The sequence below is a fragment of the Pollicipes pollicipes genome, unplaced genomic scaffold (genome assembly GCF_011947565.3).
Source record: "Pollicipes pollicipes isolate AB1234 unplaced genomic scaffold, Ppol_2.1 Scaffold_7261;HRSCAF=8764_pilon_pilon_pilon, whole genome shotgun sequence".
Classification (NCBI taxonomy): Eukaryota; Metazoa; Arthropoda; class Thecostraca; order Pollicipedomorpha; family Pollicipedidae; genus Pollicipes; species Pollicipes pollicipes.
In genome coordinates, this window is record NW_023597054.1 from 47239090 (window position 1) to 47262789 (window position 23700).

General features: G+C 52.4%; 4 protein-coding genes across 4 annotated transcripts; 2 read left to right on the top strand and 2 right to left on the bottom strand.

Moving 5' to 3' along the window:
• The first annotated feature begins 858 nt into the window (after nucleotides 1-858).
• LOC119112525 (transmembrane emp24 domain-containing protein 2) lies at nucleotides 859-6084 on the top strand. Its single transcript, XM_037236734.1, has 3 exons — nucleotides 859-1101; nucleotides 4831-5073; nucleotides 5307-6084. Exons 1-3 carry the CDS (start codon nucleotides 978-980, stop codon nucleotides 5537-5539), a joined length of 600 nt encoding a protein of 199 aa, XP_037092629.1. The 5' UTR covers nucleotides 859-977; the 3' UTR covers nucleotides 5540-6084.
• Nucleotides 6085-7087: 1003 nt separating this feature from the next.
• LOC119112278 (39S ribosomal protein L18, mitochondrial) lies at nucleotides 7088-11125 on the bottom strand. The gene is made up of 4 exons (XM_037236392.1): nucleotides 10997-11125; nucleotides 9075-9292; nucleotides 8613-8847; nucleotides 7088-8137 (listed from the first exon to the last, which is right to left on the bottom strand). The coding sequence occupies exons 2-4, from the start codon at nucleotides 9287-9289 to the stop codon at nucleotides 7994-7996; spliced, it is 594 nt and encodes a 197-aa protein (XP_037092287.1). The 5' UTR covers nucleotides 9290-9292; nucleotides 10997-11125; the 3' UTR covers nucleotides 7088-7993.
• A 532-nt stretch (nucleotides 11126-11657) lies between these two features.
• On the top strand, nucleotides 11658-20077 carry LOC119111540 (A-kinase anchor protein 1, mitochondrial). Its single transcript, XM_037235353.1, has 8 exons — nucleotides 11658-11797; nucleotides 15425-16337; nucleotides 16680-16799; nucleotides 17090-17216; nucleotides 17583-17716; nucleotides 18013-18409; nucleotides 19231-19364; nucleotides 19997-20077. Exons 2-8 carry the CDS (start codon nucleotides 15435-15437, stop codon nucleotides 20075-20077), a joined length of 1896 nt encoding a protein of 631 aa, XP_037091248.1. The 5' UTR covers nucleotides 11658-11797; nucleotides 15425-15434.
• A 2575-nt stretch (nucleotides 20078-22652) lies between these two features.
• LOC119111541 (NADPH--cytochrome P450 reductase-like) lies at nucleotides 22653-23634 on the bottom strand (the record flags this gene model as incomplete). Its single annotated transcript, XM_037235354.1, has 1 exon — nucleotides 22653-23634. A coding segment is annotated over one exon (291 nt), but the record flags the coding sequence as incomplete, so codon positions are not given.
• Nucleotides 23635-23700: the final 66 nt, after the last annotated feature.

Sequence of the window (23700 nt, forward strand, 5' to 3'; positions counted from 1 at the left end):
CCCCCCATAACGGAGTACATCCATGTGAAGATATGAGCCTGAATGTAAATACGCCCCCCGCCCCCCCACCCGTAATCGCGTATCCAAATACATGCTCCTTGCTCTTACACAGCTCTTATGCGGCCTTCACTAAACCGCTCCAAGCACAAACCATTACGTGAGCTCCAATGACCCCAATGCTTAAGACGAGGGTACATTTTCGAGGAATGCCGGCAACCCCGCATTTTTGTTAATGTATGTAGAATATGCTTCTAACACAGTCAAGAAAACGCATATTGTACTTCTCATATTCATAATATATATCCCACAAATATAAAATGTATTGGTGCCCGATAGCCTTCTGTCTTACCTGACGTGACGCGTATCTGGTTGCTACCAAATCCACCCGCAGAAAAACTGGTTTTAGGATAGGGGGATTCTTGCAGCCTTCGCCGCGTCTTCAATGGAGCAATAGCAACAAAAGGCATGTTCCCAAAACAATAAAGACTAGGTGGAGAAATAATCACGTGCTTTCTGTGCCTTTTTGTTCGCACAAGTCATGAAAATAGCTCAAGAAGAGAATGACTCATCTTAACGCAGGTGCACGCTGGACTCCCAATCCGCCGATGATATGCCTGATTCGAATAGCATGTCATCTTTGTTGACATTAGATGTAGTTTCATGAGAAAAATATCAGTGTACGTGAACTAGATGCATTTTTGTGTCCTCAAGTTTCTCAGATATTTTCCACAACCGACCAAACGTCATGCTTTCTTTACAGAGATATCCCTCTACCAGTGCTAGAAAACTTTTCTGGCTTGATGCAACAGCAATTTTGTGGTCCACTTGACGCGGCAGTTACGCCGCTGACGTCTCAGGATTGGTCTCAGGTGCGCGAATTGTCGGCTCGCACACCGGGGATATTGTGGTGGTTGTGTGAGCGGCTGGGCTGTAATATTTACGTTGTGCTGTCTCAGGCCGTATTTGATCTACACGCCATGCATAATCTTATCGTACTTACAATCTTAGCTTTGGTAAAACATTCCTGGTCTTATATGGTTACTGTCGACGCTCATGCGGAGGAATGCTTCATGGAGAAAGTAACATCTGGAACCAAACTCGGTGAGTTTAAACTTGTGAGTGTATTGGGTGGCTGTATTGTATCAGCTGTAATATCGAGGGCTTAGTATGATGTTTTGAAGAACATTTTTGCTCCATGAAGCAAAATAAACTGTTTTAATTGTATATCTTATTTTCACCATGCTGTTAAGACAAAATAAAGATGAAGCGCAACTTAGCTCAGAAAGGTGCTGGAGGAAAAGCTTGTATCTAAGTACTGTGGCTTGCCATATAATGTGGCAATGGGACTACTCTTATTTCATATTGGGCAATAGTAGTTGACCATCCAGCAAATAAATCTGTCCACAGTTCTGAACATGTGTTAGTGATTCCTGTCAGTAACATAACTACAGCTGCTGCCTTAAATGTTCAGGTAACATTGATGTTCTGAGGTGGAGCATGCATGCTTGAGATCTAGGCCAGAAGGAAGTCTGGAAGGTTTTGGATTTTTTCTGGGGTCAGGGTGTACTTTCCTACCTAATGTTGGAAAAACCATTGTACACCATTTGTTGTGTTTAAGGCAGGACATATCATTAATAATCACAAAACAGGTAGATTCATGCTCTTACCTTCAAATTTTTATAATTATGATGGCGAGCTCCTGAGCGCCGCACGCACCGCACCGCCTTGACTCCCCAGCGAGCGCCGCACACACACAGCACCCGCGACACCGGCGCCATTACTGCGCGCGGTCACAACATAACTGCGCATCAAGCAGCATCAAGAACCATAAAAATGTACCTGGCCAAGTAACAAGAATCCATGAAATTTGATCCTCGATGCCAACAGGACGATGGGTTGCAGGGGGATAGGGTGGGGAATGTAAAGCAAAATGAGAACATGGCAGCTAAGTAAAAGCTCACTATATGGCACCTATATATGGCATGGAACATGGATGCCAATGGGATGATGGGTTGAAGGGGATATAGGGTGGGGAGGTTAGGTTAGGTTAGGTTAGGTTAGGTTAGGTTGGGTTGGGGGTTGGGTTGGGTTGGGTTGGGTTGGGTTGGGTTGGGTTGGGTTGGGTTGGGTTGGGTTGGGTTGGGTTGGGTGGGTTGGGTTGGGTTGGGTTGGTTGGGTTGGGTTGGGTGGGTTGGGTTGGTTGGGTTGGGTTGGGTTGGGTTGGTTGGGTTGGGTTGGGTTGGGTGGGTGGGTGGGTTAGGTTAGGTTAGGTTAGGTTAGGTTAGGTTAGGTTAGGTTAGGTTAGGTTAGGTTAGGTTAGGTTAGGTTAGGTTAGGTTAGGTTAGGTTAGGTTAGGTTAGGCTGGGCTAGGCTAGGTTAGGCTAGTTTAGATTAGGTTAAGTTAGATTAGGTTAGGCTAATTTAGGATATGTTTTGTACTATTCTGGCCTGTGTGTTTCTATAAACGTACCCAAACTCGATAAGAAACAATTTTGGTTGCTTTATTATTGTTACCTTGGTCCGTACATTTTTAATGGTTCTTGATAAGCAGAAATATTGTGCTTACGCAACAACGCAGAAACGGCGCAGGCGGAACATATTGTAGATAATCTCAGAACAGGTAGAATCATGCCCCTACCTTCAGATTTTAATAAATATGATAGCCGGCTCCCGAGCGCCGCACGCACCGCACCGCCTTGACTCTCCAGCGCCTTTTCTGCGTTGTTGCGTAATTACAATATTTCTGCTTATCAAGAACCATTCAAAAATTACGGGACCAAGGTAGCAATAATAATGCAATGGAAATCGTTTCTTATCGCGTTTAGGTACGTTTATGAAACACACAGGCCAGAATAGTCCAGAACATAGCCTAAACTAGCCTAACTGAACCTAACCTAACCTAACCTAACCTTACCTAACCTAACCTAACCTAACCTAACCTAACCTAGAATAGACCAGAACCTAAGCTAACCTAACCTAACCTAACCTAACCTAACCTAACCTAACCTAACCTAACCTAACCTAACCTAACCTAACCTAACCTAACCTAACCCAACCCAACCCAACCCAACCCAACCCAACTCAACCCAACCCGACCCAACCCAACCTGACCTAACTAACAACCTGACTTGACCTAGCCTAGCCTAGCCTAGCCTAGCCTAGCCTAGCCTAGCCTAGCCTAGCCTAGCCTAGCCTAGCCTAGCCTAGCCTAGCCTAGCCTAGCCTAGCCTAGCCTAACCTAACCTAACCTAGCCTAACTTAACCTAACCTAGCCTAACCTAACCTAACCTAACCTAACCTAACCTCCCCACCCTATATCCCCTTGAACCCAGCATCCCATTGGCGTCCATGTTCTATGCCATATATAGGTACCATATAGTGAGCTTTTATTTAGCCGCCATGTTCTCATTTTGCTTTACATTCCCCACCCGATCCCCCTGCAACCCATCGTCCCGTTGGCGTCGAGGATCAAATTTCATGGATTCTTGTTACCTTGGCCCCGTACATTTTTATGGTTCTTGATGCGGCTTGATGCGCAGTAATGTTGTGGCCGCGCGCAGTAATGGCGCCGGTGTCGCGGCTGCTGTGTGTTTGCGGCGGCCGGATGTTCGGTATCGTAATTAGTTAAGTTCCAAGGTAAGAGTATAGATGACCTGTTCAACGATTAATTATGATATGTTCTGCCTTAAAAACAACGATTGATGTACAATGCTCTTTTGTAACATGGGGTAGGAAAGTACACCCTGACCTTTCCTGCAGTTCACAGATATACCCTCTGTAAGACTTGAAATCTCCTCACTTTTAGTAAGGTGCATGTCAACCTTGGCAGATGATTTTGCCCTATGTGCAGAGTTGAATTCACAAAGAGATGTATTATGTTAGAGTATGTCACACAAATTTGCCTCCTCAGTTGGCCAGACTGTGTTCAAGGTCAAATGAAACAGGTGCATTGAGTTCTTTGTGTCTGAATTGTCAACACAAAATTTCACTTCAACATATGCCAGTTGGCATTCAACCAGGCTGACATGTAAAATCCAAGTTGGTCACAAACAGCATTTTGTGGTACATAATGTAGGCATTCGATCAGGCCTTCCAGTCATGGCGGACATGAGGCTAGGGATATAATAAATGAAGAATAACTAACCCAAGAATGTGAATGCAAGTAAAAAACATGTGATCACGGAAAAATATACCAGGAGACCGTACAATACTTATGAAATGCTAATACCATATGCAAATATACCACGAAAAAGGGCCGAGACACGCCCATAGAATGGTGGGCGGTTTATCCACACACATAAAATAGCAAGTCACCTGTGGCGAGTTTAATTATACAAGTGAGTCGGCCCCTCTGCTTCAGTGGCAATTCAGACACCGCCAGTCTCGCAGGCACTCTGACATAAAATTTTCCATGACGTAATCAACGATTGTGTGTTAAACATTTTGATAAATAGCTAAATGGTGTTATCTTGATTATTCTGTGCACTGGAAACCATACCAATAGTTACAAGGGAACTTTTCCATAATATCTTGTACTTACCTCAATGCTTGCAATGCTTTCAAATGTGGAACATTCCCTTTAAAGGGTTACAGTTAGGCCAATAACTGTATTCATGCAAGCGAGGTGGGTCGAGAGTGAGAAGAATATTTGGAATTCAGAAGCTTTTTGATTAAACATCGGGAACATGTTTCCTTTTCTTTAAAAAAAAAAACACTTTTGAATGATATCTGAAAGCTTACTGCGCTTCCCATCTTGTTAAGATGAGCTATGAGCCCTTGAGCCATTATAACACTGTCAGGTCATGTGACAACAGCTTTCTTGCTTTGCAGGCTTGGCATTTGAAGTAGTGGAAGGAGGGTTCTTGGACATTGACATCAAGCTGATCGGACCTGATGGCAAGACAGTGTACCAACAGGAGAGAGAAAGCAATGGAAGGTTTACTTTCCCAGCCCATATGGATGGTGTTTTCACATATTGCTTCGGAAACAAGATGTCAACAATGACTCCCAAAATTGTGATGTTCTCCATGGATCTGGGGGAAGGAGACAAGAAGGATGGGGTCGATGGCGAAGGTCAGTATATCATTTCGCATCCGTAAAACATTGTTCGGCATTGCAGCTAATTATTTACATGTACTTTGGTGTATTGTATCTTCCTGACCATCACGCACACCGTTTTGCAACAGTATCGCAAGTGTGCTTGCAACTGACGGTCAGAGGATTAATAAACAGTCCATCGTCAGTCACGCCTATAACTTTTGTTACAGTGAATGCAGTAATGGCTAATTCTTTTCATTTAATTTCAGCCAGTCACAACAAGTTGGAAGATATGATCAAGGACCTGGGTGCGGCACTGACGGCTGTGAAACACGAACAGGACTACATGGAAGTGCGAGAGAAGATACACAGGGCTATCAACGACAGCACCAACTCGAGGGTCGTCATGTGGTCGTTCTTCGAAGCCTTGGTGCTCGTGGCAATGACGATGGGCCAGGTGTACTATCTGAAGCGTTTCTTCGAGGTTCGGCGAGTGGTGTGAAGAAGTTACTTGACTTGAAGATTGAGCCTTTTGAATTGGGTGTGGTTGGGGTGGACGGCAAGTAATGAGGCGTTTGACTGGTGACGCATGGCTTGATCCACTCAAGCAGCTTTGATGTGTGGTGCACTTTCAGCCGTTGTGCGATTCGGAACGCTGATATCGTCTAGGTGAGGGCGGAATGGAGTCTTTCGGTCCGTTGTGGAACGCTGGCGCGTTGCGTGTTCCGACCGTGGAAAGTGCGTACGGTTGCTTATTTAGACGAACTGCCAGCAAGGAAAACGGTCGGTGGTGAGTTGTGCGCTGCTTGTGTTCGATTGGTATTGGGTTGCATATTACTTGTATTGTTGGTGCAGCGTAAGTCAAGTCCGTCAACCCGTAAATTGAAGCTTTGTGTGCTCCCCAGTGTTTCACCGCATTCTTTCAGCTCCTTTTTCTGGAAGCGCGTCCTTCCATCCAGAAGTCACAATGGTGGGAGTTTAGCCAGGAATTATCGAAAGTATGAAAATTACAAGTAATAAAAGTCATGTTTTTCGGCGCTTATCCAATGTGAACTGATTTATCTTACACACGCCATCAATTGTCTACATATTCCGTATCCAAACGCGACCGCAGATTGTGACTGGTGCCGCACGCCGGTCAGTCACGCCGAGGCGTTTCGTGGCCCGGAGCGTACTCTGCGGTGGTGCAAGCGTTTCCGCTCGTGAAGGTTTTAGGGGGTCTTACCGATTGCTCGCCACGAGGAAAGCTAGGGCACAGGAACCTGGTAATTTTCGTGCTTAACGGTACCGTGGAAGGAAGCTACCGTCTCTGCTTTGGATTGTCCGTTAAAACCAATGTTTGATGGTCCACGTTTAAGGGCAAACGGCAGGCGTTATTACAACACTTAACATTGCCTGCCTTCGAGCAGAGGCAGATCATAAAATCAGGACAAAATATTAGCAAAGCGGTGATGAAAACTAGAAGCCAGACCTGAGGCTCTCTCCATGCGGCGGGAACAATAGAACATCGAAGCCGACAAACAAACAAACAGGGATACGGGCATCGGAGGGGCAAGCCTTCGGCGTTGGCTGAGATCGATGGACCCGACCTTCGGCGTTCACCGTCCCTGTGGCCGGGGCCGGGGATATTTCGGAGGACTATCGACTCTAGTTTCGCGTCCCATGTTTTTGGGTCGGCTATTTTCCCGTGTTGTGGTCGGCTGGTAGCTGGCCACGGTCGGCGTGGCGCAGGGCGGTCACGTCATACCAATGCATGCACGAAATAGGTCCCTCCGCGGTCACGCCTCGCAATATGCCGGAGCAAACCATTCGTAGAGGTAAAATGATAACACCTGGGCGGCAGTTAAGGACGAAGCGACAAACTACTCTGCACGCACTCAGAGGCTGGTGCCACCCACGCAAGGCGCTCTGAGACGATTTGTGAGGTCATGCATGTAAGAGGACGTACTCCAAACAGACATATTATACCATTACAATACTATGCAGGATGGTCAAAAAGCTAACAGCCAAGCTGAGGCTGACGCTTACGTCCCTGAGGTTCCCGTCGTGGTCTGTAGCTTAGCACCTGCTGCTTGTTGCTAGGCATGACGCACCTGTACATCACTGAGCATAGCTTTTTAGTGGTATTGACAGTTACACTTCAAGAACAACTGGCAACAGCACTTGGACAGCCGTCGGCAACGACCGGCTTTACTAACCGCCGGCAATGCCTTTTGTCCAACTGACTCGGCGCTGCACCGCTTTCAAAGGATTTTGAGAGCACCGCGCCTCTTCTGCAAGCTTGTGTTGGTAACAGTTTCGTACCATCCCGTAGTGGACACCTTTCCGTGCTCTGTGACAGCGGTACACCAACGGCAGGCGACAGGTCAGTCGGACCGGTCCAAGTCACCAGTGGGCCAGTATACGAGTCAGTGAACGCCGAGCAGCCGTGACCAGTGTTCATCGAACGCAAACATCAACCACACTCATTTTTGACAAGACAAAGAACGGTGACAACTCATTTTTGCATGCTCTATCGAGGCGTCACATTGCTCTTGAACTGTGACCAAACGGTGTGCCGCCTGGCGTCTCCGATGTGCGACACAAACGAGGCTATAAAACACAAAACATTATTGATATTTCGTTCCGAGTTGGCGACGGGATCAGCATGGCAAGAAGTGCAGGCAAATGCAGCAGCATCACATAGTGCAGCAGCCGTGGGAGCACAATCTCTCTTAGCCTTGAAAAATTCTCACTTTTTACTGGCTTCGTTCAAGCAGATTTCAAGATTGGCTCTGCCATGTCTCTTTCTTGGCCTTGAAAACTTTTCACTTTTACCGACTTCGTTCAAGCAGATTTCACGATTTTAAGCGACGACATATTAGCTCTGCCACGTTTCTTGGAGAAGTGTGCCAATCTAACGTTTATTAAACAATGCTAGCAACTTCACACGTCAATGATAGGTGCAAATAGCCGCTCATCGCACATCTATAACATCTTCCTCTAACACGTGCCAGGGTTTCTGCTCCCTATGCTTGCTCCACCACGGCTCGGACTGGATGGCAGAGGGCTCCTGCAGCTTCACCCCGCCCTCCTCCATCGCGCGGACAAACAGCCGTAACTGTGGACGCAACAGAGAGGCGTCACTCACCGCTCAGCACTTGCCACCATGACCCCTTGCCATAAGCAGCTCACTACGGTGGATCGCTGGCTTCAGCTACCTGCGGCATATCCACAACCATTCCACATCGTCCCTGTTGAACTGGGCTCTGCCTTCGAAAGGCAAAGCAGGTAAGTGCTATGTTAACTGATGGCTCTTAGGCCTTTTTGCCTTCGGACGGCAGTGATTTTTGAACCGTGGGGCACGTTTCGTGCTCGTCGCGGCCGAGACCAACATCTTCAGTTTGATATCACAGCTGTTAAAGGCGCGACATGGTAGTTGTTAAGACCACACATAACTTAACTCCAGCTTGGGAGGTATACGTAGGGTGGGGAACACTTGCGGTTTTCCACCACGTCTAGGCAAGTACCCGAGGCCTGACCCGTGTTGGGAGTGACCAAGGCGCTGGTGTTTCGGAGGCGGGGGCGCCACTGACCCGATCCGAGCGCTGCAGCTCCTCCTCAGTGGCAGCGAAATGCACTTCAGTCAGACCGGCCTGCAGGCAGCGTCGCGCCAGCACGCGGCCCACGTTCTCGGCCGCGGACACATCTACTGCCGAGAACAGGTGGCGGCGCAGGCACAGCTCGCGCGTGGACGCCGACACCACGCTGCGGCCCGTCCGGTGCTCCACGTGTGCCGACGTGTGTCGGTGGGACGCGTCGAACAGCAGCCTGCCCGCACCAACCACACGTGCCATAGGGCCGACCTGACTCAGAAATCAGTCACACCATGCAGAAGACAATGCAGATCTGGACAGTGCATCCCACAGGGGTGATCCATTCCACTGATGCCACCACAAGTGTAAAACACCGCCTGGAGCCACCAGGTGGCATATCAATACCCATTTTCCTCATGTGAGAATCCTATCACCCACACCACACTAGTCATGCTCACCCACCTGTGCCAGTACTCCCTGCTCTCAGACTCAAGCTTCCAGCCCTGCTGCTTGCGAGCCAGCCTCATGCGTTCCAGGTTGCGAGGGTTCTTGTTGATGAACACAGAAGGTGGCACTGCCGCAGCCCCTGTTGACCTGTTTCTAAGCTGAATGACCACCTGAGGTCCCAGCATTGTTCCAAACACTCGAGCAGACATGGCAGGGCCGCTGCAGGGCATCAGCTGAAGCAAAACAGCATCATCATAAGGCTGTGTGTAAATGAGATTAGGCAGGCATCAGGCTATGAAGCTCACACTGCTGTTATGCAAACCATTTGGGCCAGAGCTTGCCCAGGAGGGGCCCAACTTGGACACAAGGCCAGTTCAGCCAAGGCATTCCTACATTGTCACTGTGAGGGCTTCCTTTTCACATTCAGTTGACCTTTAAGGTTCAGGGTCCCATTGTGAGGTCTATTGATGTTTCAAGAGTCCACCATGATCTTAAACTGCCAAAGAGCATCAGGACTGTGCTTACTACTTCCATGGCCTACTTCACTGGGATGATGGTTAAAACTAAAAAAACCTTAAATGTGCCATTATTGACAGGTGATAATATCAAACTGCAAAAATCAAGTTCTGACCAATTAACTTTTTAATTATTGTTGCTGAGGTTTAATAATTAATTTACTGAGGAAAGTCACCAAATGACAGCATCTCCAACCTAGCCAGAAGCCACATGCACAATCTGACTTTCCACTTACAATAGTGGTACAAATGCCTGCCTGCCCCCTTAACTGACCTGAGCCATGTCATGAGACTATGCATGCTTCAAACAGCGAGCATGCACAACACAAGCCGGGGTAGCAGGCTGGATACCATTTGGTGGGGGGGGGGGGTCAATTTGAACCCCCGAGATGTTGGGGACTAAGCAAGCTAGGTACACCAAATTTGCAGGGTGCCTTGGCCTGTACATGAGCTCACTTAGGTCAGAGTTTGAGCTTACTGGGTCATGACTGTCAAATAAGGTCAAATGAGGTCAAATTCTAGGTTGATCACTGAAGTGCCCCAGAACCTAGGAAACTGTTTCTTAGCAAAAGGTGAAAAGCCCACTTGAGGCTAGAGACCTTGATTGACCTTTTGAAGGTCATTGTGACCAAAATCATACAAGACTGCTCTGAGTTTTGCATTTCAACAAGTGACAAAGATTACACCAAGCAGTATGTTTATCAAACAAAATGTTGACCCTGGTCATCTTAGGTCAATGACCTTCTCTGGCCTATAAGAAGTCAATGGAAGATGTATAATGCATTTCATGCAGTCAATAAATTTGAAATGAGCACCACAAACTATCCCATACAGCAAGCCCTAGAGTAATAAATTAGGCTGGCTGTGACTTTGGTCTGACCTTTATACCTGACCCTAGATCAATGTAATTTGCTCACTTAATATTGGTAGTGCCTAAGAAAGCATATGAGAGATGTATGGCTTCATCAAACACTCTGTTATTGTGCCTTCGCTGAAACCAAAGCCTGACTTTGACCTGCCATAGTTCAGTAACCTTACAAGGTACATCTTAACTTTTATCTCAAATGATCCACTATTCAATTGTCTACATCTATGCAACATTTGGCACTGGCTATGGTGCGCCATTTGAAAGCCATTCCGGAAAAACCTTCTGGAGGTCAATTTGACCCCCCACCCAGCGGGTGATAAACGTTGGGCTCATGAGAAGTACACCATGACATGGATCAAATTACATAGTCAACAATTATATTGTGGAATGCCCTTTCAGCATAATTGATTGCTGGGCATCTGTGCATTATGTTCCCCTTTGAAAATACTTTGAAGCATCGTGATACCTGAGTTTTGAATGCTTTGAGAATCTACACCACTAAAATAAAGCGGCGGAAAAGCAAAATTAAATGGGCAACCTGCTTAACTACGTACCTGTAGCAAATGACGCTTACACAACAGAGGCCTGGTGTAGCAATACGTGACACAATACTCGAATAGCACGTTAGAAGTTGTACCACTTAAATCATTTACTCCCCCCTAACACCCTCACGCAAGTCACGCCCCCCCTACCCGCTCCGCATGCAAGCACCGTGTTATTAGCGCTTTTATCACATGCTAAGGATGGTGAGAACCAAAGGCATAATACAAACCAAAAAAGACAATAAACCCATTTCAACAAAATACAGACAAAAAACACCAAAAAGCTACAAGGAAAACGAAAAATTTTGATGACGGGCGCAAATTTGTCCAGAAGCTCTCATATTTTTTTCAAAATGCTTGACACGATCATCTTGTGCTAACGATCTTTAAAATTGCGCATAGACAGAAACAAACCTTATATAGTGTACCGACACATGAGGACCTGTTCAACTACGGAATTAATCGGTTGCCGTACGGCTAATTTGGGTCAACGAAATTCAATTAGAATATTGTAGAAAAAAGTTTTATCAAATTTGTTCTTTTGTTCTCGTCATTGGAGTTTAGCAGATGCGTGTGTCTCATCACAATATAAATATTGCATATGAATCCAATTTGACGAACAGCGCAGAAGGCAAATGCGGCGACTGTAATGTCAACATTGTGCAAGTTGTGGGTGGCACGTGTCGGTGCCAGGGGTGCGCGTGGGGGGCTGCAGCTTAAGTATTATTGTATTACCGCTAAACTCGTGCGTTTTGCTGCTGTGTGAGTGGCAAGGGAAAGCTTCAGATCTTACATCGACTTCTGGGAACGAATGTACGTGAAATGTTCGTTACTAACACCATGTCATTTGAAACCGACCGCCGCAATTGTCTACATTTTTATGTCCTGACGTATTGTGTCTGATTCGCTGCTTTTGCTCATGAACTGGGGATAATATTTTGGTATTGACCACCTTTACATTTGATTGGATAGTTCATGCACACTATTGCATGTTGAAAGCAGCTGTGTGATTTTAGGTTCATTCATTAATGGTGCCTCAGGTTGAAACAATCATGGCTGTATCTCATCTGGTTACTTGCCATGTTGTATAAGTGTGTGGTGTAGGAATAAGTAAACCTGTTCAAGTAAGCAGATTATTTGGGACTTATTGGAGATGGACCAATTTTTGTCACTCTTCCTGGCCCCTTAGCAATGACTTCATAATTAGAGCTCTGCCTAAACTGGCATGGCAATGTTGCCTTGGTGTCTTGTGGCATTCATGTCAGCTGAGGTCTCTTTGGAGATTGACACTGTCATGGTTGTTATCCAAGTAAGGATATACAAACCATTAACAAAGCAAGGTAGTGGTTATTTGCTTGCACTAACCTGATGCTTTTAGCAGCTGTTGTATTCCAAGGTCATTGATCTGGTTTGTAAGATGCAGTAGGGTGATGTTAGCTTTTAAGTGCAGAACTGATGTGGAAACTTTACCAATTTAGGATCTTGGAAAGTGTGGTGTTGATGCCATAAAATTTGGCTGGGTAGTACTGTTTTGCACTTCAGCCAGACAGAAACAGATGATACTGTGATGTCAGGCCATATGTTTTTGGTAGAATAAGGTTGGTTGCTATTTAAAAATTGATTGAAGCTGATCTTGCTAGCTGTAGGCACACTCATAAGCATAACAAATATGCTCTTACTTGTGGGAGACATCATAATCATGAGCAGGTATGAAATGTTCTGGTGCTTGGCTTGGGTTACATTGAAAATAGATGTTTTGCCTAGTAATATCCCTCTCAGAAAATGTAAGTATGTCATCTGGTAAGAAGTCAGTATAAGAGTGCTTGACTTGTGGATGTGTTTTAGAGATCTACTCTCAGTCCTGCTTTGTTTTGCTCTCATGTAGTTTGCAGGATATTTCAAATCCTTTTTTATGATGTATAGTTAATAAGCTAAAGCACAACAATAACTTCCTTAGAATGCAGGGATACAGTACAGGTTAAAACATGGTGCAGAATATAAGCTCACAGCTGGATCACCATGAATGCATAACCTTTGGGCTATGAGAGATTATCAGAATAAACATGGTATAAGTAATAGTAAAGCTGGTAATATAAACTTAAATAAAGGTGTGTGTGTTTATGTTGCCTTACACTGCCTTGCCGGATGTAGGATTTTTAAGATATCACAAATAGTACACATTTTTTCCAGTACATGGCCTTACACAGCTCACCTTTAAACTGCACTGCCTCAGTAGTGGTGTAAAAATCAAGATAGCCCACAAGTTGTTTTGCTGCCACCATCCATATCAGCATTGTATGTCTTCTAAACATTGAAAGTTTCACACCAACCAGTTTTCTCCAAATCATGGTGGTTGAAGTTCCAGTACCTTACAGGGATACCCCATCTCAAACTGATGATATTTGGTGCAAAGAAACTGAGAAGCTGACTTCTGTGTGGAGCAGCTGATAAGCAGTGCTGATATTCATTCTGCATTTGCTGCTGTGTGGACAGGCCAAGTCTGTGACATCTCTCTGAATAGGAGTGGTCCTGGCTGGCATGTCCCAGTGAGGACCAGGACCAGGCTAGGCCACTATTTTCCTGTCCTGACCCTTCCTCTTGACTGAAAATTTTTATTGAACTCACCCCTGACACCAGGAGCAGTTCTGTTGCACTAGTGCCCTGAATTCAATAGAAATCATTTTGCTCTCAAATGGTGAGACAGAACAAACACCTTGAAGCATTGCCTTGCCATCTCTGGCATTGCATTGTGGTGATGGACTTTGAAACCCATTGACATCAATCTCCTGGTTTCTGTATTACATTTGGCCAGTATCAGATACTTGTCCATAGCTCCTGGTTTCCATGTTTCTGCACCTGTCAGTGATTCATAATTACTGGACCAATGTCCTGGGCTAAATTCCCTGTGGTGCCCCCCCCCCCCCCTTCCTACCCAGGCAAGAGGCTGGCAGTGCCATAAGCTTCAACAGCTGAGAGTGTTATAGAGTCTTAATGACACATTGACACTAGAGCTTGGTTCCTGCCTCCCATTGGCTCTTTTCAGGACATTGGAGCCTGGTTTCTGGTGGTTTCCAGTAACTTTTAGATGCAGATTCCTTGCCCCCATTGATTTACTTCCAAGATACTGGGTCATGATTCTCATTGGCACACTGGTGAACACCCTGAATACTGATATTTTAGCCTGTCTGGCCGATTTGCCAAGCCAGAGGTGCATGAATGCTGAGATGGCTGCTATCTGACTGCTGCTCAGCTGATTCTGAGCAAGAGAATTAGCAGCCAGCAGTGAACCACAAGTGGGGGAGGGGCTGGACAGCATGAACAGGTGTTGACACTCCTTCCGATCAGGGCCCCGGCAGTTTTGCTCCAGCAAAAAAGGCTGTAGGCAAAACAGGCTATTGAGCTGGGGTGATGTATCTGGGTTAGGGGTACTGATGCTGCATTTTTAATCACAAGTAGCATATGCAAAAGTAAGAGGACAATGTCCTGGGTCACAGAATTGTCTGATGTGAACTGCACTATTCAATGTTTGCTAGCCTTTTTAGGCTACCTTAAGGGAATAAGTCAGGTCATGGCTGTGAGCAGTGTTGCTCCAATGAGTGAATATTCTAATGAGACTATAGTTTAAGAGAGGTAAAGAGATTAATATTCGATGGAATATGTCACATGGGATGCACTTTTTTATTTAAACTGCACTTCCGAGTGAGACAGCTGCCCGAACGGGTTTTAACGTGAGCTAACTGAGAATTGCATGACTCTAGCGCCCGAGCTATTTTTGTGAAGTGTGCGACGCACGCCGCTACACACATTGCTATTGAGCGCCAGGCCCAGCGCCCGCGCAGACCACGTTAGTACGCAGGGGCCGTGGGGAAATCGAGATTCGAACCGGGGCCCCACGTACAACAGGAGAATGCGTGTCGAAAGCTGATCCAGATGTCAACAGCTGGGTATCGCAGCAACATGAGGCCATCTTATGCTGACGGATATTGCAGACCCATACGTGCGCGTGCGCAAACCGTGGATCTGGCCGTCTTCGCAAGTGGTTAACGATTATGTAAGATTTCTGAAACCGGAGCAGGTGAAACCTGAAACACATCGTTAGACCCGGATCCCACCAATGTCACTGATTCCGGAAACGAATTTCGAAAATTCCGATGTGGAAGTGGCTGGAGTCCTAAAACGAGACATATTGGGCCGTGATTGTTACATAGGTGCATAGGCCAAGTTGTTTCAACCGGAATTCATCCAAGATATAAGTGGTTTTCTTCAATGCACTTGTCACAGTAACCAAAGCAAAGAAGTACAAATAAACTCAACATGTCAACCAAAATTGTCATGCTATGACATGACGAAAGCCAGCCAATATTTAAACGGGGGGGGGGGGGGGGGGGGCGGACCTCACTTGTTCTATCCGTCATCACCAGCTGAGTCTCCTGTTTCCAGCTGAGACGTCATGTCAGGCCGCCCTCTGCTGGTGCTGACGCTGCCGTTGCTGACGGTGCTGGCGATCTGCTTGTATCTGCGGCGGCGCGCTCGACACGAGGACGAGCCGCCCGAGCCGCCGCCCGACGAGTCGGTCGAGTCGGCCGAGCTGGCTGACCAGGCGGACCAGGCGGACCAGGCCGAACAGCAGACGGAGCCGGCCGAGCAGGCCGAGCTGGCGGCCGCCCGTGACCTGGGTCAGGTCACTGCCTGGGTGCGCGACAACATCGAGACGCGGCCAGAGCCGGCGCCACCGGCCGGCGAGCGGCAACAGGCGGCCAAGGAGTCGGCGCGTGAGCCGGAGCCGGCACGGGAGCCGGAGCCGGAGCCGGCACGGGAGCCGGCCCACGAGACAGCGCAGGAGACGGCCCACGAAGCAGCACAGGAGCCGGTACGCGAACAAGTCCAGGAGCCGGTGCAGGAGCCTGTCCAACTTTCCTGCCAACAGTCGGTACAGCATTCGGCCGCGCCGGCCAAGACGCAGGTCACGACTGTGACGGCGCCGAGGCCCCAGACACCTGAGCCTGTTGCGGAGGATGTGTGCGAAAAGATCATTGAGCGTGACACCGAGGCGCCCCCTCCGGCCGGGCCGGGGAGCCTGGGCCCGGGCGGCGATACACTCCAGCAGATCGAGGCTGCGGTCCGCCCGTCGGACGCGCCCGCGGACCCGGACTGCGTGGTGGGCGGCGCCCGGCCCAGACGGAGTGCGCCGGTCGAGGCGCCGGGCGAGTCGCTGCAGGCGTCGACGCCGGCGGCCGAGGCCGCAGAGGTGGACGCAGGGCAGCCGGCTGCAGCCGGGCCGGGCGTGGAGCCGGCGCCGGAGCCCACTCAAAACGGACACCAAGCCGAGACGGCGGCGGACAACGCCAGCGAGGTACGGTGAGACTGGCGGTTAGCGCCAGTGAGGTACGGCACCCGCCGAACCTTGGCTCCGACCTGTCTAGCGTAACTCGGTGAAGAGATCAGTCCCCCTGTGGTACTGAACTGGGCTAGAGCAGAGACCAGTTGACTGTTGTGCGCATGTGTAGGTGGGCTATCGTTTTGATACATAATTCGTGTATTCTGCCTTTTTTAATTTCGTGTTCTTTAACAATCCATAATTCGCGTATTTTTAATTGTATCCGCCAATTAAGATGGTCACCATGCATGACATATAATGTGATAATTATTTTAGCATGTATTTGAAAGCGGTAACCGGGCCTGGTGGTGTGCGCAGAACTCGAGCGACAGCGGCAAGGGAGGCAGCTCTGCGAGCCTGGAGCACGCGTCACCTTCCAACACGCCCGAGGCGGCGGCGCCACTGCAGACCACTGTCTACGACTTCCTGATACCGCAGGCGAGTGAGGCGGGACGCGTCGGCCTCAGGAGACCGTGTGTGTGTGCGTGTGTGTGTGCGTATGCGTGTGCGTGTGCGTGGGTGTGGGTGTGGGTGGGTGGGCGCAAAATGACCGCAGTAGTCGGCGCGCCCTAAAACTCCAATCAACAACAAGAGACTGTGTGGTGGTGGGATCGTGCTATTCGCTGTCGATGTTGACTCGCCATTGTGCGTCTTCCGGCCGGTAATGGGGGCCCGTGCTTGCTTTCCGCCGGCTTGCTGGGCCCGCTAATCGGGTTTGATGACCGCAGAAACTGTGCGGTCGTCTGATCGGCAAGAACGGCACGTTCGTCAACCTGCTGAAGGCCAGGACGGGCGCCAACGTCATCATTCGGCTTCACCCGGTCAAGTCGTCCGTTAAGATATGTTCAGTCGACGGTGAGTGTTATACTGTCATCTCGCACAGCTCGCGGTTTGTTGTTGCACGTGTGCGACTTCCCAGCGATGGCAGGAGAGACATGCGTACGTTGTTTGAAGCGTTCAGTAGGCTTACAGGGCAAGAAACGTGGCGTTGAGAGTAATGAGAACCATGGAATAATCCATGTATGTGTGCCGCATGAAGGCTTGTGGGAGTGAGGCGATGCATCAGGTGGCTTGCGTTCGTTAGCGTCGACACCATCGACAAGCGGCTACGGTCGGCTCCCCCGCAGTCCGGTGCGTTGATGACTGAATGGGAGGAGAAACAGGGCCACCCCCGGCCAGCCGGTTCATGACTGTACACCGCGGCGTCACGCTGGGCCGCAGGTACCCAGCCGGAGATCGACGCCTGTCTGAAGATGATCCGCGAGAAGTTCCCGGTGGCCAAGTTTCCGACGATGACGCTGGAGCGGCTGAACCGGCCGGCCGAGCAGGCCCTGGCCGTGCCCGATAGCCAGCAGGTGGGTCCCCGACGCGCAGACGCCGCTCGCTGTCGGCGACGGACGCCGGCGGGTCAGCTGACTGTCCATGCAGCGTTGCGTGGTCGGCACGAGCCGCCTGAGAAGGCGAAGCTTCGCCGGCCCGGTTAGGGCCCTGCGGTGTGGGTGTCGTCTCGCTCGTCGGATGATCGCGCCTCGCGCCCGTGGGCGATATGCTGTTCCGAGTTCACGTGCGCTGCGTGTGCGTGTATATGTGTGTGTGTGTGTGTGCGGGCGCAGGTGCACGTCTGACGATGGGTATGCCGGCGGGCCGGCAGCTGCACCTGCCGCAGGCGGTCACCTGCGACGTACTGGTGTCGGCGGTGGTGAGCGCCGGCCAGCTGGTGCTGCAGCAACACACGCACCCGACGTTCCGCGGCCTGGAGCGGCTCGGCGCGCTCATGAACGCCTGCTACGGCTCGGGCGAGACGACGCCCGAGCTGCCGCGGCCTGTGCTGGCCTCGTCCATCTGCGCGGCGCCCGTGGCCGGCGGCTGGTACCGCGCCCAGGCCGTCGCCTACTACCCGGACTCGGACGAGCTGGACGTGCGCTTCATGGACTACGGCGGCTACAGTCGGCTGGAGGCGTGCCACGTGCGCCAGATCCGCACCGACTTCATGTCGCTGCCCTTCCAGGCCGAGGAGTGTTACCTGGCCAACGTGATGCCGCTCACTGGTGCGTACAGCGCGGCCGGCGCCGGCGTCCTGCTGGGAGGGGCAGCAGGCCGGGGGTCCGTGGTGTGCGTTGTGGACGGCCCAAAGTATTGGAGGTGTGTGAGGGTGCGGGTTAGAACAGGGAGGCTGCTCTCCGAGGCAAAACATTGTGTAAGGTTGCTCCAAATGCACGCTCGGGGAGGAGGTGGCAGTCACGTCGCGTTTGGGTTATTCTGCGATGCGTGCAACTGTCGTGATTTGCGAGTGTTATTCGTGACCTTGGGACCCACGCCTCGCCGGGTCCTGGGGACGCGGTCAACTCGTGACCTTGGCATGGACCTCAAACCGTGCGATACTCAGCGTTGTATCTGCAGGCACACCGGATCACGCGCTTTCACTGTATGGTTAGCGCAGTGGCGACGTTTGTGCCAGCCAGCCATTAGGCGGGTTGGCGGTTTGGTACGAGGGTGTGAAGAAATGGCTCCGCTGGGGCGTGATCGTTTGACTGCCTGCCGGCACTGTGTTCGTGACGGCACATCGGCTGCGGTGTGGCCCGCTGCCGGAGCGGCGACGGCGGCCGGTGACCCTGACCCCGGCCGGGTGCCTAAACGGCGGCGGCGGCCGGTGACCCTGACCCCGGCCGGCTGCCGGAGTGGCGGCGGTGGCCGGTGACCCTGACCCAGCCCGGCCGGCTGCCGGAGCGGCAGCGGCGGCCGGTGACCCTGGCCCCGGCCGACTGCCGGAGCGGCGACGGCGGCCGGTGACCCTGACCCAGCCCGGCCGGCTGCCGGAGCGGTGGTGGTGGCCGGTGACCCTGACCCAGCCCGGCCGGCTGTGCCGCAGACGACGGCTGGAGCGTGGAGGCCGGCGCCGTGCTGGAGAGTCTGATCGCCGACAGAGCGCTCGAGGCCATGGTGGTGGGCTACGCCGAGGACGGTACCCCGTTCGTCAACCTGTACACCATCCAGGTCACCGAGGTGAGCCTCCTGTCCGCCAGCCTGTGCACCAGCGGGCCCGGATTTTCGTGTAGGTAAAAGCCATAATTGGCGCCGTTTAAGGCGTGAAGCGCTTGAGTCGGAAAATGCGTGGTGTTAGCGTCGCGTTTTCAATTTAAATTTCCTTCTTGCAATTAGTATGGTGCTGATTCCGATACAGATGGATTCGTAGTGCGCTATAAAAAGGCTAAGGTGCTATTTCGGGGCCTGACTTGTGAGTCATAATGGAGGTTATTGAGGCGAACACTCGCCCGATTTCCAAACCATGCAGCGTCGGGCTAGACAGTGGCGTGTCAGGTACCCCGTTCGGCGTCGAAACAGTGGGCTTGTTATCGATCTCGTGAACAAATGCCGAGTGACTCACGCGGCTGCGTCGGCCTGTGACACCTGAGCGCGTTCGTGCAGGCACGTGTGAATGTGTGCTTGTAGTGGGGCCTGGCCGCTGTGTCGTGTCGTGTGAGGCCGGACGCCCGCTGGCGACCGGCGCTCGCGCTGCTGAGGCAGCTGGGTGTGTTGTGTGCCCGTGTCGCTGCTGCCGACCTGCCGCCGGAGCTCGGCCCGCCCGTCTGACGCCCGGCCCGCCCGTCTGACGCCCGGCCGCGTCTCTTTTTCAGTACCGCAACTCGGCTATCTCGCTGGTCAACCAGCAGCTGGTGGAGAGCGGCGCCGCGCGCTGGTTCGATAACCAGGCGTAAGGCTGACCCCAGCCGGCCGGATAACATACCCCCCCCCCCCGCTCCCTCCCTCCCTCTCCCATCCCGTGTCCCGACATACCTATTTTCGATGTGCGCCCGTGTGCGGAGCCGACTGTGCGGGCCGGTGCCGCCTGCGCGCGCTGCAGCCGCTCGTGAACATGGTCCTTGGCTGTGGGGTCTGGCTGGTGGGGACGCGGCGGGCGGCGGGACGCGCCAGCCGCGCCGCTGGCGCGTCCGCGCGCCCCCCGCCTACCATAACCTCTTCGTATCTTATCTGTTGTCCGTGATAGAGTTGCGACGTCCCCGAGTGCGCGGCCGGGTCTTGGGCCGGCGCTGGATCTTGGGCGCGGCGCTGGATGTTAGACGCGGCGCCCCCCACGGCAGGTGTTTTGTCAGGCTGGTGTTGTGATGGCTTACGCGTAGCGTGTGCAGATATTTAAGCGGACGGTCGGTCGTCGTGTTGCGCGTCGCAGGGGTCCTGGCTTTGGGAGGTGGTAGGCCATGGCTCGCTTTGCATTCTCGGAAGTTAAGTTGTGAAGCAAAATGCCTCCAACGGGTACCTTTGGCAAGAGGGTACCTTTTGCTGGAGTTTTCAAGCATAGCTGGCTTACGTTGGTGGGCCAATGATGCGTGTGAATGTCATTGGGTATATTTTATTGGCAACGAAGAGTTCTTCGAGCGATGGATTTTTGAAATGCGAGACTGCCTAGTGGTTTCATAATCCTTTTTCTTCTGTCGCCTTAAAGGCGGTGGCTTTTACCTTGGATCCATCGAAACAAAGACAATACGCAGGCCGCTTCTGTCGTATAAGCCGGAGTTGCTTTTTCATCTATCCTTACGTAAACCAGGCGTCCCAATCCCGATAGGCCTTTGACCTCCTTTAGAGCCAAAGACATCCATGTAGGTGAAACAGTAGAAATGCCGCGTGCCGGCCCGACGTCTGCGCCTGGGAAGAGTAGCGTGCTGCCGACGGCGGGAGGCGGGCCAGCCTGACTGGCGAAGGGTCGGCACGGGTACGGTGAGAGGCCCGGCAGCCAAGAATAGTGTATAGTGGCGGGGTATGGGCCGCGTGGTTAGGGCGGGTGACTGTAGTCCATACGGCGGCCGGGGTCTTCATAGTGGCCACCGCGTAGTCCGGTTCGGTAGCTGGTTGTGGCCGCGTAGTTGGCTGGGGTTTGGCGTCTCCGGTGTCCGTCGACTCTCCCCGGCAGGAGGATGTTTTTTTTTTCGTTTTCCATTTCTTAACTTGTGTGATCGCGGAGCGGAGTCGGCCGCCTGTAACGACCTGCCGATAATCTTTGTATTGCAATCGCTGCGCGTGCGAATGCACGATAGAGCCATTTGCGGTGTTGATGCTCACTAACTGTGAATAGGGCCACGATTAAACATTCGGTGACCGCATGCACCGCGGAGCAGGGCGCGGCGGTGAGTGGTGACGTGAGGGCGCCGCGCTGCCGGCTGGTGGACCCGACATTGCGCTCCGCGTGCGGGGCGGCCTCGACAGCCGACCCGTGGGGCACGCTGCCAGTGCAGCCGTGCCAGCGCGGACAACTGCGGGCCTGTACAAAACCGCGTACTGTTGGTGCCCTCAGGCACATTGTCGCACCCTGACTCGTGCAAAAAGCGCATCGAAGCGCGCGCCGGCCGTGTCGGCCGCGTGAGGACCCAGCTCCAGCACTGGCCGGCACCGGACGCCGCGCAGTAAAGGGATCATCGACCGCCTCCAGTTCACCTTCGCCGTGTGTAGCCGGCCCGCCGAGCCAACGCATGACTCGCTGTACGTTCGTGCCCGCGGTCAATACACTCTTTCCGACGGTCGTTCTCTGCACTCCGGCCAGCCCGCGACTCGGTGAAAGGTGGCCCGGCGTCGCCGCGCGGTCGTCTAGGACCGGTCGGGCCGGTGGCGAAACAGTTTGTCGCCCAGCCTTGCCGCCGTCGCCGCACGGACCAAGAGGGGCGGGCCTGGGAGACAGCGCCGCCCGGCTGCTGTTGTGTAACGGGGTCCGGCGCGGCTGGTGTCGAGTCCGCGTCACGCCTGCTCTGCGGCCGAGGCATGCTCGTTGCACCGGCGCCGGCCACTCCGGGCAGCGCGTGTCGCGTAGGGATGCGCACGCCCGGCGGGCGCCGCGAGCCCCGGCCTCACGCTGGCACCGGGCGAGATTGTCCCGCCCAGGCTCGCGTCGCCGGTTAACTCGGGCGTGGCGGTCCGGGGGAGGCGCTCGGCTGTGGACAGGGCTGGCAGAGTCGCGGCCGTGACCCCACACGGGTGAAAGTGGTGTGGTCAAGACGTACACGTCAGAATGGTCTCTAAAGGGCAGCGCTGTGGAATCCCACGATTGGGAGAAAAGGTAGACAAAAATATCGTCAGATTGAAAATGTTCAAGACAATCCGCCTCACGGACGGGGCCGAAAGCCTACATACGCAGTTCTGAGCATTTCAGTATCTTTTTTTGGGGGGGAGGGGGGGGGGGGTTATTGTCAATTGATCTGTGCGTCTGGGCATACTGAAGGTAGAGTACTGCCACCGTGATGTCATCGCTCCACTACCGTCAAGCACCGCCGAATGACGCCAGGATTGTTTTTCATTGCTGGCGCGGATCGGTGGCGATGCCGCAGTGCCGCTGTATTAATATAGTATTCCTACACATCACGGGACGTGACATGGTCATTTCATACGACAATAACAATCCCTATTCTCTACTGGGTACACCTGAAGCCAGCCGGTATTCTGCAGAAAATCAAGAGAAGATGCCAATCGATCGGCGCCGCAGTCGGCGCGCGGGCCAACAGGACTACCGACTACAGGCTGCCGTTGAGCGGTCCCGTTACTACGCCACAGCGCCGGCGGGCTCCCGTCGAATCTCGAGCCCCCGGCGCCGGCGACCCGCCCGTCCCGGCCAACGCGCCCCGGGGCCGCCGTAACTGAACGCCTGCCGCCGCCTCAGCCCTGAGCCGGTCGCCGGCGGGCCGCGATTATATGCCCTGACCACGACCTGATCATCTGGCCGTGATCAGGCCGTGACCTGGCCATGACCTGGTTGTGACCAGGTCTTGACCTGACCGTGGGCTGGCCGTGGCCTGGTCGCGACCTGATCATGACCAGGCCGTGATCAAACCGCGACCTGACCATGACCAGGTCGTGATCAGGCCGTGACCTGGTCGTGACCGGGTCGCGACCTGACCGTGACCTGACCTTGACCAGGCCGCGACCTGGCCTGACAGTCTCGGCCGGGACCTGCCCTCCGCACGTCTAGGCGGCCCGCCACCTAGCTCCACACGTCCTCCGAGTAGCGCTTCTGCGAACGCATCGTCTTGATGTACTTGTCGGCCTCGTCCTGGCTCATGCCGCCGCGTTCCCGGCAGATCTCCGTCAGCAGGTGGTTGACATCGCGCGCCATGCTCTTGGCGTCGCCGCAGACGTACACGTTGCCGTGCTGCTCGCCCAGGATTCGCCACACGTCGGCGGCGTGCTCGCGCAGGTGGTGCGTCACGTACACCTTGTGCTCCTGGTCCCGGGAGAAGGCCACCGACAGCTGGCGGACAGGCACGGCGAGTGTCACCGGCCGACGCAGGCGCCGCGCGCGAGGCCCGCGTCACTGACCGGGGCCACTCACGCTGGTCTG